The sequence below is a fragment of the Miniopterus schreibersii genome (genome assembly GCF_964146895.1).
Source record: "Miniopterus schreibersii genome assembly, chromosome: 1".
NCBI classification, from domain to species: Eukaryota; Metazoa; Chordata; class Mammalia; order Chiroptera; family Miniopteridae; genus Miniopterus; species Miniopterus schreibersii.
This window is the reverse complement of record NC_138101.1, coordinates 101,542,427-101,558,200: the sequence shown is the minus strand read 5'-3', so window position 1 is coordinate 101,558,200 and position 15,774 is coordinate 101,542,427. Positions and strand designations below refer to the sequence as shown.

Genomic DNA, 15,774 nt, shown 5'->3' with positions numbered 1-15,774 from the left:
CTTCTTGTATCACTTTGGCTATGTGGTTCATTTTTTTATTAAAGGCAACCCCAGTCCCCGCATTCCATTTCTTTCCCTCCAAAGCAGTGGGTTCTTGACTCAAATAGTGATCGAGCTCCTAACTTGTGCTTTGATTTGCTGTAAGGTCTTTCAAAGCCTGTTCTTAACTGTCCTTCGTTACAACTGGCACCTTATTCCCAGAGGCTGCTCGTTTGCCTGGTCTTTGAAGCGCATAGTTGCCTCCAGGCACTGGGATTTGTAGTAAAACATCAGCAGATGGAAGGGAAGCTGCGTTTAAAAGCCAGCGTGTGCACAGTAACCTGGAGTCCTTTCTAGGGCCAGGCGGCAGGAAGGGAGCTTTACTTGGGAAGGAGCACGTGGGTGGGAAGAGGAGGGGAGTCCTGAAAGAGGAGAGCTGGCGGAGGCTGGACCCGTGCTCTCTGCAGACCTGAGGCTCCACCACCCAGGACGGGAGGCGCCGCTGGTCCGGAGCCTGGCTCTGGGGTCCCCCTACCGCGCTAGTAGCCCTCTTTCCCCGCTCCCGCTGCTGAAGTTCCCAACTTTTCCTCCGCCAGGGAGAGGAAGGGTGTTAAGAGAGTAAGGGAAGTCCCTCCCCCTTCCAGAATTTCGATTGGCCGAGCCCAGCCCTACCCCCGGCAGGGCCGCGGGCGGATTGGCCGTGAGGCTGCGGGCGCCGCCGCGCGGCCCTGAGCGGTCTGCCGCCGGGGGCCCTCAGGTGGCAGGTGGGGCCGGGACCGCCCGCACCTCGGCGCGCTCGCGTCCCGCAGACTTTCAGGTTTGCTTGCGGAGCGGGCACGACGCGCTCGCCAGGAGCCGGCCTGCCCAGATTCGGCCATGAAGACCCTCAGGTACCGCCTAAGGAGGCAGGACGCGCCCGGCTCCCCGTCGTCCGGCGCCGCCACCAGCGCGGTGAGTCCTGCCGCCCGCGCGCGTCCGGGGCTCCCGGCGCTCCCTCCCGCGCAGTCCTCCCCTGCTCCAAGGCGCGCGCTTTCCCGGCTTTCCCGCAGCTCCGTCGGCCCCTGCGACTCCTCCCTCAGGCCGGGGCTCCACGTCGGCCCTGAGACCCCGTGGACCCTTCGCACCCGCCGCCCTCGGGCCAAGCCGGGCCCCCTGCGCTTCTCCCCCCAGGTCTCCCAGCTCCCGGCGCTTTGAGATCAAATCGCCCCCTCCTCCGCAGCCCCGCGTTCCTGCGTTGCCCTCCACCCGGCCCTCCGCCGGCGACCCCCGGCGCTTGCCCCGCTCTCCGCGCGCTCTCCGCGCGCTCTCCGTCCGAGACCGGCTCTGGGGGGATCTTGGCGGGTGCCCTCGGTCCCGGGGATCGCGCCCGGTATTCGGGTGGTCAGGGCGGACCACCGGCGCGTCCCCGCCGGGACTCCGGACCTCCTGTGAGTCAGAGGCTAGGAGGATTGGGCGCCGCTTGGCTGGGTGGATGTTTTCTGGCCGCTGTCTCCTGTCACTGGGAAAGTTTGATTTCTGAGTGAGGCAGATGGAATCGGGAATAGTTGGAAAGACAGAGCCCCAAATGAGTGGCGGCTCTGGAAGTGGTGGTGAAATTGGGAAGGTAGTTATCCTGTTGGGCCGTGTAAGTCTCACCTGTGGGACAGACCCGTATGACAAGATCGAGCCTCAGCAGTGGGACAGACTTCCATTCGGTGTTGACGTGCAGCCCGCCCTCAGTGTACGCGCTGAGTACTCAGGGCCTCTCTTTAGTTGGCAGCAGAACAGAAATCTTGAGAAACAGCCTGTCTGCAGATGTTGGGATTTAGATAATTTGGCAAATTCGAAGAATGGCTTTATCATCAACATTTTATATTATTGAAATAAACGTTATTTAAAAGTCTTGAAGAGTTAGAAATGAAAAGATGTGCTCCAACTGCTTAGTTGCCCATCTGGAGTAATTAAAACGGACTTCTGTACTTTACGTAGATTTTACCAAATGATTATATGCTTTTTATGAGAATACTAGTTAATCTGCTTTTGCTTTTGCGTTAAATCAGAATTGTGCTTTTCTCTCCACCTATTTATAGGATGGTTTTTCTTGGACTTAAAGGAAATCGTGGTGAAACTAGTTTCTTTAATTCCCAATTTTTAAAAAAGGGATAGCTTCACGTGGTATATTTGATGATGTGATGTTGTTTATTAAAGCATGAATTTGTTTTATAAGCACATTATTTTTAAAAATAATTGAAAGAAATGTTATTTACCGATGTCACAGGTCAACATAGTTGAGTTAAAGATTCAACTTCTTTGTAGTACAGGCTGTGCTTTCAGCTTTAAAGATATACGTTTCTAGCTTTTTTTGCTATATTTTTCCATTTGGTTTTCACTAAGGATTCACATCCCACTTGGAGGTTTATTCACTTTAATTTTGTGTTTTTTTCTTCTAGAATTGCAGAGTAGTCATTGGTATTACCAGCATGCCAGTTTGCGTTTTATTACTTTTGAAACATGAAGTGCATCTCTTTGAGCCTAAATCTTTACCACTTGCTAAACTGAGCATTTTATTGTGTGTTTTTTTAAATAGCAGCATAAAAATAAAGAGAAATATGTGGTATAAAAAACAGAACCTATCTGATTAGAAAAAGTGAACATCTCTCAGTTTAAGTTAAATATTAGAATATGTTTTGTAAAATATTAAATAAAAATAAATGAGTGTGATGACTAATAAAGCCAAACCAAGCATTGACAGGAAAAAAAAATGTACAGGAGAAATAAATCCTTTCTGCTTTTTGGTCTATAAACCATAATCCTTAATGTCAGATTTGGTCACATATGGTGCATATTGTTATGATTGAGCATCTTTTTCTTTTCTTTTTGCTTCCAAAAGTATTTAAAATTGTATTTATTTGCTTTGAATAGTTAATATAGCACATGGCTTAATATTTGAAAGAAATAAAAATATTTACAGCAAATAGTGCGTTCTTCACCTTTGTCCTTCAGCCACCTGTCCCCTTTCTTCAGGGGCCACTTGTGTTCACTTGCTTCCATGTCACTCCAGAGAAAATTTAGCTATTACAAGCAAATAAAATATTTCTGTATATTCTTTATAGAAATGGTAGCACACTGTACTCAACTGTTCCATATCTCTTTTTTTTTAAACTAAATATCTAGGCCCATTCAGAGTATCCCGATTCAAATCTTTTGCTGTAATATACATTGCTATGATGAATAAGACTGTATATATTTCAAGTGTGTGTGTAAGTTCAGTTCCTAAAAGTGAAATTGCTGGGTTAAAGGATACATGCATTTAAATAGAATGTTGTTAAATTTCCTTCCATGCATCATGTACCCAATGGGTGTAATATTTTTTTCATGCTTTTGTTTAAAGTCTGTATAGGTTTTTTGATCTTTGTGAGCCAGATAGATAAATGTGCTATCTCGGGATAGTATAAATTTGTATTTCTCTTATTATGAGTGAACTTGAGCATTTTTTGATAGTTTTAAGAGTCCCTTATATGTCTTCTGTGAACAGTTTATTCTTTCCATTTTTCTATTGGGTTGTTGATTTTTTCCTATTCATTTATGTATACATTATATCAGGGAAATTAGCCCTATTTGAATATGAATAATATGAATAATATGAATAATATTATTTCTTAACTGTTTGTCTTATGACTTTGTTTATGGTGGTGTTTGCTATGCAGAAGGTGGTTATTTTATATAATTGAATTTATTAATCTTTTATTTTGTGACTTTTAGGTTTGTGTTATATGTTGGCCTTTCCACTTTGCAATATTAGGCAGAAAGAAAAGAAAAGCCCCCTAGGTTCTTTTAGTTTTTTATTTGTTTCATTGTGTTTTTGTTTGTATTTTTAACATTTAAATCTCTGATCCATCTAGAATTATTCTGGTATAAGATAAGAGGTTCACATCTTACTTTCTTTTTTCTGCCCCTTTTGCTACCTGATTTGAATCTTAAAACATTTAATGGGAATGATCACAATATGTTTCATACAGCTCTGATTTGAGAAAAAAATTTAAAAATGCCTATTTCATAAATATTTTTATTTAATCTTTTTATCTGGAGACACATTAGAAATAGATTGAGGTATGTAAATATTTTATGACATTATAGTACATAAAATATAGCATTAGTTTAATATGCTAAATTATAATGAAATTCAGATTAGTTACAGAAAAAAATTATTTAAAATATTCTGAATTGTACCATGGTTATAAATAGTGCCAATGAGTTTAAAGCTTACTAAATGGGTGTGTGTTTGTACACATATAAATAAATAGTTCACAATTACCATTTGTGGGTAAAATACATTTGAGAGACTTTTATTAATCCAATCTGGAAATAGCTGCATCTTTTAATCATAAGATAAGACAATTTTTGTTTTTACATTTATTTTTAATTACTAAACTGGAGCTTCAGAGTTCTGAAAGAGATAATTAAGTGATTGTAAATGCTATTTTAGATCTAGTCAATTATATGTACAGTCATTACATGTATAATTATGTTTGCAATTAAAGTCCAGTGAGGATAGGCATGTTTCATTTTTACCTAGTTAGATTAGGAAATTTGAGTAATTAAAATTAAGGAACTGTAATTCCAGAACTAGTAGTAATACTGCAAACCAATATTGTAAGCACACATTTTCAAAAGGTTTCCCTTTTAATTGTACCTATGCTCAACATTTGTAGTTGAGTAAATTCTTGCTTTAACGTAGACTATGACCTGGGATGTTCTGCAATGATTATTTTGCTGCCCTTTCTCTAGACTACTTGAAAATAGTGTAATGAATTTTATAAATCAAAAGCCAGATATGTTCTAAAGCATCTTATTAATATCTTAGTACCCTGAAAAAAATATTGGTATTTCAAAAAGCATTTAGAGTTACCAATGTTGCAACTGAAAAAAATCTTAAAAGAAATTTCTTTTGGTTCCTACTAAGAACAGAAGTTTGTGATGTTTAGAAAGCATACAAGATTAAATATGAATTTGTTTTAGTTGTGATTTTGTGAATGAGAGCTTTGTGTTTTCCACTCAGGGATTTAGGTATGTTTTAAAAGATGCTAATATTATTATTATTATAATGATTTGGGGTAATGTGAATAATAAGATCACAAATTGTTATGTTTAAAGTCGTGATACTTTGGCCCTGGTGGGGTAGCTCAGTTGGTTGGAGCTTGTCCATATGCACCAGGGTTGCTGTGGATCCCTGCTGGAGAGCATAAAGGAATCAACTGATGAATGTGTGGGTGAGTGGGGCAACAGATCGATGTTTCTCTCTCTCTACCCCTCCCTCCCTCCCTCTTACTCTCTCTCCCCCCTCCTTCTTTCTAAAAAAATCAGAAAAAACTCATACTTAAGCGCTGTTTACTCGTTTTCATTAAAGATGCCAACCTTTAATTTAAAATGCTTACCTTAATTAAAACTATTCAGACAGTTTCTTAGATTTATCCCTACATTGTATTTCTTGTGGTTCTTGAAGGAAGATCACAGTCAAGAGGCCCTCTTTTTATACTTGGATTTCAACCCAGCTGCAGTTTTGCTCAGGTCCTCATGCTGGTTTGAATTGCTAAATTTTATTATAATGCCAAAACAGAAGGGTTGGGTTACTTTGGTATGTCCTAGAACTTAAATGACGAGTAGTTAAGGATTTTAATTACTTCTTTTAATGGTTTTGTGTCTTTATTGTGCGCATACACATTTTTCAAATTTAAAATTATTCAAGAATTGGACCTTGCTCAGCATTGGTCTTACTTAGTTTGAAAAACATTTAGGTAACACATAAATTAGGTTCAAGAGTGAGTTAATAATAAGGTCATTTTTGAAGAAATGGATAATTCTAGTTTGGGAACAGAAAATGTACAAGATGGGTCTGGAATCCTTTGTCATGCTAGAAAGCAAGAGGGGTATGAAAGATTAGGACTTGGGAATCACTTGAAGTGGCTCCCATTTGACCAATGGTGGGACAGTTTGATCATCAGTAAAAATAATACAACAGTAGACTGAAATCTTTAAATCCATGAGTTCATAATAATGATTACCAAAAAAAAAGAAACTTGTCACTTTTTGAGAATGTTCGGGAACTGATGTGTTCTTTTAATACCCAGAAAAATCAAGAGAAAGAATGCAACATCATGCTTTTTCTCAGGGTAAATAAATATTCGATAAGGTGAAGTTTCTCTTTTATAAAAGCTGTTTTATTCTAGCTAATAGGTGAAGCTTCTAGTGAATAAATGGATCTGGAGTCTAGACAGGGATTATCAGTGGGTACTAATGTCTCAAAGACAACCAGACATAATTTTTCTCCTGATGGAAATTCCATTACTATTAACAGTCTTGACAAAAGAACCAAACCTGAACATGATAGGCCTCTAGATCTAACCACCATTTTACAGAAAATACAGGGCATAGAGGAATGTGGGATGCAATGAGCAAAATTCTGATCTTGGGAAACTCTGTAGAACAAATGGCTGTTTTGTGTTTTTTTCTGAAAATAAATTATAAGGGAGAAAAAAAGGAAAACTATAGAGATTAAAAGAGATTTAGGAGACATTAACCAATTGCAATGGTAGACTTCATTCAACCCTGATTAAATAATTATAAAAAATAAACATTTAAAAGCCAATTGAAGAAATGTAAACACTAACTAGATTCATGGTAATATTATAGAATTATTATTTTAAAAGATTTAAATGTCACAATGGTAGTGATGTGGGTATGTTTATAAAATGTTTTGTCTTTCAGAGAAATATTTAGAAGTATACTATTTACAGGTGAAATGATGTGAAGCCTGGGATTTACTTCAGAATAATATGTGGGTGGGAAAAGTAAGTGGGAAGTATAGTTGAAATAGGGTTGGTCATGAGTTAATAATTGTAAGTATTGTATTTACTTTTGTGACACTATTGTATTTTTCATATGTTCTAAAATTTCTATAATAAGAAAGATCACATCATAGCCTTCAAGAATTTTAAGATTAATTAGTGTGCGGCCAGGCGTGGCTCAGCGGTTGAGCGTGGCTCAGCGGTTGAGCATAGACCTAGGATCAAGGTGATCGGGGTTCGATCCCCGGTCAGGGCACATGCCCGGGTTGCGGGCTGCAGCCAATCAATGACTCATCATTGATGTTTCCATATCTCTCTCTTCATCTCCTTTCCTCTCTCTGAAATCAATAAAAATATATTTTAAAAAAAAAGATTAATTAGCATGCATTACCTCACTCAGTAAATCAGTTTTTAATTGAAAAAAAAAAAAAACTTTAAGAGAGCTAGACCTACAATAACAATAATATAGTATTTTAAGAGTCATAATAAAGGTGTATATAAATTGCTGTGGGAGCATGGATGGATATGGTAGGGTTAGGGAGAAAGGGAGAAAGGTAAAGGTTGAAGCTGGCGAGAAAGACAGTTTGCAGGGCTTTCCAGGCAAAAGCACAGCAAGTACAATAGTGTGGAGCTGTGAAATTATATAGCCCTGGAAGGGAGCTCCAGGTATGGAAAGGAAGTTTGGTGTTTTGGTAGGGGATGGCATGGATGAGGTGTGGCGAAGTGAAAGTAAGGAGTTAGAGGGTGGCAGCTGGGGGATATAGTCAAAGGAAGGTTTTTCTTTCTTTTTTAAACTTGAATTAAAATTTTGAATTCCTTTACAAGTTTAAACCATTGTTTAGAGAGATTGCTGGCTGAAGCTGTAAAGTTTAATCTTTAGAAATTATCTCATTAGTGAATTAACAAGTTCATCTTTCTTTTCCCTTTCCTGCCAGAATTAGCTAATAGCCAACAAAATTTTCTCATCAGCCCTATTTAACTTAGTTGTATCCTTGGTGAAGAAATCTAGATCCAAGGACATTAGATTTAAATATTATAACTCACTTTTTCTCTGTTTCATTTTTATCATATGGAAGCCTTTACCATCCTGTTATAGATTACACAAACATTTGTCTGTCCTGACACCTAAGGGATATAATAGCAAATTATTGAAAATTTCTACCTGCATGGACTTATTCATGAAAGGGAAGTCAAATTGATTTCTATAGGGAACTTGCCTAAAAATGTATGGTTGAAATGTATTTCCTGAAATTATAAATGGAATGATAGGATAGTATATGCATATTATGGGATTTTCCTAAATCATTAAACAATTGAAAGCTTTATTTGCTTGTCTAGGCTTAAAAATACAGTAGGGTGGAGAAGGCCTAGTGGCGTGGGGTGGGTTGGATGCCAGGTGGAGGGAATCAATGGGGGGGAAAAAGGGAACATATGTAATACTTTCAATAGTAAAGATTTGGGAAAAATAGACAACAAAATTTAAAAATATATAGCACAAAAACACAAGAATAAATTCATGTGTTTGTAGTCACAAAACAGTTTTGTCTTTGGGACTTTTTTATTCTTAGGAATCCTAAATGTTATTGACAGTGACTAATTTATATCCAAATGGTATAGTCTCTGAAATGATGTGCAAAAGATGAACTGACATGGAACAGACTGACGAATCCCAGAGGGAAGGTGGGACTGGGTGGGTGGGGAGAGATTAACCAAAGAATTTATATGCATATATGCATAACCCATGGACACAGACAATAGTGTGGTGAAGGCCTGGGGCAGGGAGTGGGGACAGGGTGGAAGGCGTCAATGGGGAAAAAAGGGGACATATGTAATATTTTCAACAATAAAGGTAAATTAAAAAAAGAAAAAAAGAACTGATAATAGTTGCATAACCAAAGCTCTGGAAAAGGATGGGATGTGATGACCTGGCAAGTGCCCTTGAGAGACAGTAGTGCATGACTGAACTAGTTAGGAGAAATGGCTGTCTATTGTTTTAAAAATTGTTTCCCCCTATTAAAGGCATACATGTTCATTGTAGAAAACAAAGTGTAGTTGAAGATAAAGAATAAACCAAGTCACCCTAAATGCTGTTTCCTATGCCATCAGTCACTGGTTATGTTCTTTTTAAAGATTCTGTACTGCCTTTTTGTTATTCAATTAGCATTTAATTACCTTGATGCCACAGTAAATGATACATGTATAATTTTTTGAATTATAGTTTATTCTAATAAACTTTGTACTTAAAATTGTAAGTAATTTGAAATGATTTGAGCAAATACAAATGTCCCATTAGGAATCCTCAGTACATGCTAGTGAACTATTTAAAAAGGAATCAGTTATGAGAAATCCAAGTACCAAGTATGTTTAGCCAATATTTATTGAATATATGTGTCCCAGAGATTGTTCTAAATGCTTTACATTAACTCAGTCCTTCTAGAAACCCTAAGAATTGGGTACTATTGTCATCATTTTGCAGATGAAGTTAATAATTTACTTGCTGAAGGTGCCATAACTAATAAGTGGAGAGCCAGGTAGCCTGACTATGGAACCTATGTCCTTAACCATTGTGAACTGATATAATTTAAAATTTAAAGCTATGGGATTTGTACTTTAAGCCATATACCTGGGACCTTTCAGCCCGAGGGCTGACACTCAAACCACTGAGCCAAACCTGCTAGGGCTACATGTTTATTTTTGCTGCTTGGCCAGTTGTAGATAAGAGAGTAGTGTGTGTCTCTCACTATAGTTGTGTTTCTGTCACCTCTTATATTTCAAACCATTTTTGATGTACTTAATTTTGTGATAATTGACACATTAAGATTCATGGCTATTTTATATTCATTGTAGAATGTAATAGTATAAAAGTCTCTGATTTGTCTCATTATAACTTTTGTCTTGAATTCTACATTGTTTCTCATATTATCTGTCATATTATCCCTTTTGCCTTCTTGCTTTTGTGTGTATGTGTATGTTCACCCAGCATATTCTCCTGTCATCTTTGCTTTTAGATATTTAGGAGGACATTTAGGTGAAGTAAGTCCTGAGAATCCGAACTAAAAATTATTGCCTGACTATCTGGAGGGGTGTGTGTGTGTGTGTGTGTGTGTGTGTGTGTGTATGTGTCTGTCTGTCTGTCTAAAGGGTATACACACTTTTTTAGGGGGGATGGTATATTTTTAAATTGACCTTATTGATATGTTTTCAAAGTTTGACATTACCTCGATAGTAAGATTTTGCCTTTCAGGTACACAAATATGTATGTCCTTACCTGAGGATATATTTTTTCAATTGATTTTTCTTTTTAGAGAGAGTGGAAGGGAGGGAGGGAGGGGGAGAGAGAGAGAGAGATGTGAGAGAGACACATTGATTGGCGACCTCCTGAATGCCCCCTAAATGGGGCCAGGAATCAAACACACAACACTTTGGCGCAAGGGCCGATGAGCCAACCACTGAGCTGTACTGGCCAGGGCACAAATATATATATTTTTAATCTCAGAGACTTTTGGTTAATTTGAGTGTGTAATAATTCTTCCAGTATGTTTTTGTTACTCTATATTTTTCTCATCTGCAGGGTACTTACCCTGTGCAGAGGTTGGGGTACTATGAAAATGAGTTTTCATGGGGAAGACATGTGGGTGTCGTTCTAGTGAGGCTGGCACATTCCGATCTTTTCAGCTGTATACTGAGGAGTAGGCCACAAACACTTGCTTATTTAGTGTTTTTAATGGGATAGCTTTTCTTTTCATCTTCGCTTGAGGATATGTTCTTTTTAAAATTGATTTTAGAGAGAGAGGAAGGGAAAGGGAGAGGGAGAGAGAGAGAAACATCAGTCACAATCCAAGTATGTGCCCTGACTAGGAATCGAACCTGCAACCTTTTGGTGTACGGGACAACACTCCAACCAACTGAACCACATCAGCCAGAGCTTTTTAATGAGAGATTTTTTGAATGGGAGATCTTTTTTATGATTCATCTCTTTTTAAAAAATTAACATTTTATATTTTAAAACAGTACTTTCTATAAACATTCGTGGCAATGGATAAGTAGACAAATGTGGAAATAAGAGTGTTTTTTCAGCCTTAGAAAAGGGAAATTGTAGGCCAGTGAATGTCCATTTACAGCTTTTGAGCAGTATGAAGGGGCATGGTGATGTCTTAGTGTTATAGGGTCAAGCTCTGCAGTCTAGGTGACTTGGGTTTGAATCATACTGCTCCCAGTAACCAGCTTTGTGACCTTAGGCAAGTCACTTAAATATATTTGTTTCCCCATTTGGAAAATGGAAAAGTAGTTAAGAACTCAATAAATGTCCTTATTAGTAACTGAAAAACCTCACCTAAAATCATTTTATTTTTGTCCTTTATAACCAGGTGAACTTTAGTCTTTCCTGATCTTTTCCTTTCTAATTAATACATGCCCTCGTAGGCTTTTATATACCCTAGATCGTCAAAACATCATCTGCTCTAGCCTCCTGCTCCAAGGGAGATAAGTGATATTTCTATTTTTCACTTATTTAAAAAAAATATTTCTTGAGGGGGATGAGAAGATGAGGAAGATAAGAGCTCAAAGTATTATGGGGGAGCTCTATAAACAACGTAAAGTAACTGCTGTGATAGAGCAGTATGCAAGATGCTGATTCAGGCTGCTACTGAGGAATCAGTGGTGTTTTTGCAGGATAAGTTGCTACTGCTGCTACTTTTGAAAAATTGAAGTGAAATTCATACAACATAAAATTAATCATTTTTAAAGCAAGTCAGTGTTTTATAGTATATTCACAATGTTGTATAACCACCATCTCTGTCTAGTTCCAAAATATTTTCATCAACCCAAAAGGAAACTCTGCCCGTTAAGCAGTTGTTTCCCAGGTCTCCTTCCTCTAGCCGCTGGCAACCACCAATCTACAGGGTACCTTTCTTAATTTGAGGCTAAAAAGTGGGTTGGAGTGATCCACTAAAAGATGAAAGTTTTTTTCAGAGGAAAGAGCAAGAGCAAAGGTATGCAGCTGAGAAATGTCATGGAGTTGGGGGCAGGGGCAGTTGAATTGTCAACTCAGCTCTGGTGGATTCTAGAATAATAGGCAAGGGGATTGGATGGGAGGTAGGCAGGAGAGGGGAGGGTGGGACTAAATCTTGGGGTGGCTTAAAATTTTCCTTGTTTTAAGAGTGTTGGGCTTTGTTCTGTATATCCAGAAGCGGGGAATTGTATGGTCAGATGTGTTTTATTAGATGGGTTATTGTGGTGGCCCTGTTTGGGATGGATTTGAGGGGGGTCAGGCCTGGAGGTGGGCAGATCATTTATAATGCTGCTGCAATAATAGAGGCAAAGATTATTGAGGTCCTGAATCTTTACAGTGCTGGAAGGATGGAGAGGAGGGCACATGCTAGAGAAATATGAGTCACCTGAGACCCAGAGAAGTTGTGACGTGTGAAAGTCACACAGTCAGAGTCCTTGCCTTGGTGATTCCCATTAAGCCCCTTGGGCTTGATGTAGTGTGAGGAATGTGGAGGTCTCAGTCCCTGACTGAAGCTAGTTACTTTCTAAGTGAGAGAGAGAACACTGTCTCCATCTTCCTGTAAGCTAGCAACTTAGTATTGTTTTAAAGTGCACCTGTAATCAATTTTGATGATGAATAGCTCATTGTCCTGATGATGGTGGTTGAAAAATACTTTTGAAAGTTTAACTTACTATACTAATAAACATTATAATCACAGATTTTAAGCAGGTATCTAATTTGTTTTCTCCAACTTTTTATTATGAAAAACTGAAACATACATAAAATGAGAAAGAATAGCTCAATGAACTGGGATCCACCTGCTCACTACTTAGATTTAAAAGTTAACATTCTGCTATATTTGCTTTACATATGTATATACACATTTTCACTGAATCTTTTGAAAGTAAGTTGCAGACATTATATTTTACCTTTAAATACTATAGCAGCCCAGCTGGGCGTGGCTAAGCGCTTGAGCATCCACCTAGGATCCAGGAGATCTCGGTTCAATTCCCAGTCAGGGCACATGCCCGGGTTGCGGGCTCTGTCCCTAGTGCAGGAGGCAGCCAATCAATGGCTATATCATCATTGATGTTTCTGTCTCTCTCTGCCTCTCTCCTTTCCTCTCTCTAAAATCAATAAAGATATATTTAAAAAAAATACTATAGCATGCTTCACTTAAGAATAAGGTATCTTTTTACTTTTCTGTAATATAATAGTGATTTTTTAAACTGAAACTTGCATTTATAGGTGAGGAAACAAGTGTTATATGACTTATGAGGATGAAACAGAGTTGGAAGAAATAATATTCTCCAATTCCTGCTTGATAGTACTCTCTCTCAAACTTCAGTAATGCTAATGTAGTGTCTTAATGATTCCTGTCACATTCATGGAACACTATTAATTGTTAATATTATTTTTAAATGACTTACTTAAAAACACTTAAATATCAATATTTGGAAAGGAAACTGTATGAAGAATAGGAAGAAAAGGGGGTCCTACTGGTCCTCTGAGCTGCAGAAATGATTTTGAGATGAGCATCTCTAGGGAAGGGGCAGTAGAAAAGGGGTGGGGGCAGGTGGGAGGAAGAGGCTGGTGTGCAGGAATGTGGCTGAAGGCTCTAGGTGAGTACTTGTACTCTGTTGGTCCTGTCGCTTGGTTGAGGCATGGACCAGGACTTTGGTGCAGGTTCCTGTTGGGCATTTTTCTTTTTTTTCTCACTTCATGCTCCAGGCCCCACAGTTGCACTTATCCCTGCTGCAGGCTGATATTAAGTGATCTGGAACCTTCGAAGGGGCTGCCAGTAGACTGTGTCACCCATATTTGTACTTGTGCCAGTGAGGTCTATACGTCTGCATAGTGATGTATAGAACACACACTGAGAAATGCTCAATTTCAGTATTCGGCTACTAAGTAAATACTTTCTGTGTTGGAGAGTGTAAATTTTTAAAAGTCAGCCCATACTAAGTACTGTGTGCCAGGTACTGTGTTGCCTAATGAATGTCAACAAAAAAGTCAGTGTATATTCAAGATTATTAGAAGTTTATTTTTCTTCAATTCCTTTTCTCTACACTTAGAATCACTGGGAATTATATTTAAGAATATAGCAATACCATTTTTGAATAGCATATAAGTTGTTAAATATTCAGAATAGCTTATATGAATGTGGAAATTATTGTGTTGAATACTTTTATATGATTACTAAATAAATATTCTAGTTTAGAATAGTAGATACGTGACCATTTTTGTTTTCCTTTATTGGTTTATTTCATTAGGGTGTTTATAAAATCAGTGATTTTCTTTAACATAAACTATTATTTTACTTTTCCCTGTATAAATAGAAGGAAAAACGTTGTGCAATTTTAAAAGTATCTTCTTTCATTTTTGTGTCAATACTGGTTAAGTAGGCAGAATAGGCAAAAAGATGATGATGATGGAAGATCTTGGAAGATGATGATAGTGCCACTTGCCTTTTAACCTTACCAGAGATTTTAGGTACTAAAAAGGGTGAAAACATTTTAGAAGCTGTAGAACAATAAAAATAGACATTTAAGCAGTTATGGTTATCTATCAATTAAGCCATTAAATTAGTTTTTATTAGGTGTGCCTAAAGTTGTACTGATCCAGTTCTGAAAATGTGGAAAATGTTGTTTTCATCTTTATGCGGTGAAGAATAAAGTTTATTGCTTATATGTAGAATGAAAAGATATTCTGAATTGTAACTTGAATTGCTTTTTATATTGATTGCATGAATGGAGAATAAGAAGAGTATAACTTTTGTTTTTGTACAAAGGAGTTTTGAGTTGGTTAGCTAAATATAGTACAGTTGGGATGGAAAAATCCTTTGTAAGGTGACAAAATACATACTTCTCCCACTAAACTTTCATCACAGAAAACAGCAATGATGAGGAAGAATGTTTTGCAAGTTATGGAAAACATTACACTTGTGCATTTGATAGAGAGTTGAAGCTGTGGTTAGTTAGTGTTTTATAGTTACGGCGTTTATGAGCTTCTCATTCCATGGTATCATTTATAGCTGTCAATGTGCTCTTTCTCCTTACTGGTTAACACCAATAGGCAGAATCCTGGCTTATTTTCCTGGGCATAAGTCTGAGTTCTATTGAGGGACACTTCTATCTTTGCCATTATAGACGTTGTTATTACTAAAAATTTCAGCAAAATTCAGTTCCACTAATATACGGCAGATTTTTTTTTTCTTTTCTTTTTGTCTTAACATTTCTGTTGCCCTCCCTCATTGTCTTCTGTGACTCCTAGGAACTGTTATCCAGGCCCCTTGTGAACTGCCCCACCTTGGATCCTATTGGTAGGTTGTTGGTAGTTTTTAGCCCATTGATAGCTGAGATTTAGAAAGAGTTCTCTTCTTTGTTTAGAGGGGTGAAGTTTCTGAAGGCTAACAAACATTTATGCTCTATTACGTTTTACTTAAATTCAACAAATATTTATTTGGCACCTAGTATATGACTTTTTTCTTCATGAGAGGTTTTCACTAGAAAATTGGCCCCCCAAAAGGTGACAATTTTGAAAAAAATATGACTTATTTTTTTTAGCTAGGAGAAGGTTCAGCTCCCTTTTTAACTAATTTTAAAATTCATTTTAAAATATAGTTTTATATTCTCTCCAAGTTTTAAAATAATCCTACATTTTATTTCTTTAACATGTTTAAATATTAGATTTTTAGCATTTTAGGATTGGAAAGGACCTTAAAATTTTTTTAGTTCAGTGACTAGTCTGAACTTTGTGACTTTGTGACTACCACCCACAATTAGAAATGCATTTTCTATCCTGATGCAGAGGTGTGATAGGTAGAATTCTAAAAATGCACCGGTCCCAATGATTTCCCACTCTAATCCCTTCGACTTTGAATATGATGAGAAAATACGCCTATGATTATGTTATGTTACACGGTAAATAAGATTTTGTGGATGTAATTAAGGTTACAAATCACTTGAGTTAGCCAAAAAA

General features: G+C 37.8%; 1 protein-coding gene across 2 annotated transcripts in view; it reads left to right on the top strand.

Annotated features, from left to right (window-relative positions):
* The first annotated feature begins 658 nt into the window (after positions 1 to 658).
* The window catches only part of UACA (uveal autoantigen with coiled-coil domains and ankyrin repeats), a 98,772-nt gene continuing 83,656 nt past the window's right edge, over positions 659 to 15,774 (top strand). Inside the window, exon 1 of one of the 2 annotated variants that reach the window (XM_081155404.1) lies at positions 659 to 930. In XM_081155404.1, the coding sequence (XP_081011530.1) occupies positions 856 to 930 (75 nt within the window). In that variant the 5' untranslated portion in view covers positions 659 to 855. The remainder of the gene's footprint in view (positions 931 to 15,774) is intronic. The other variant, XM_081155406.1, reaches the window with a different exon arrangement.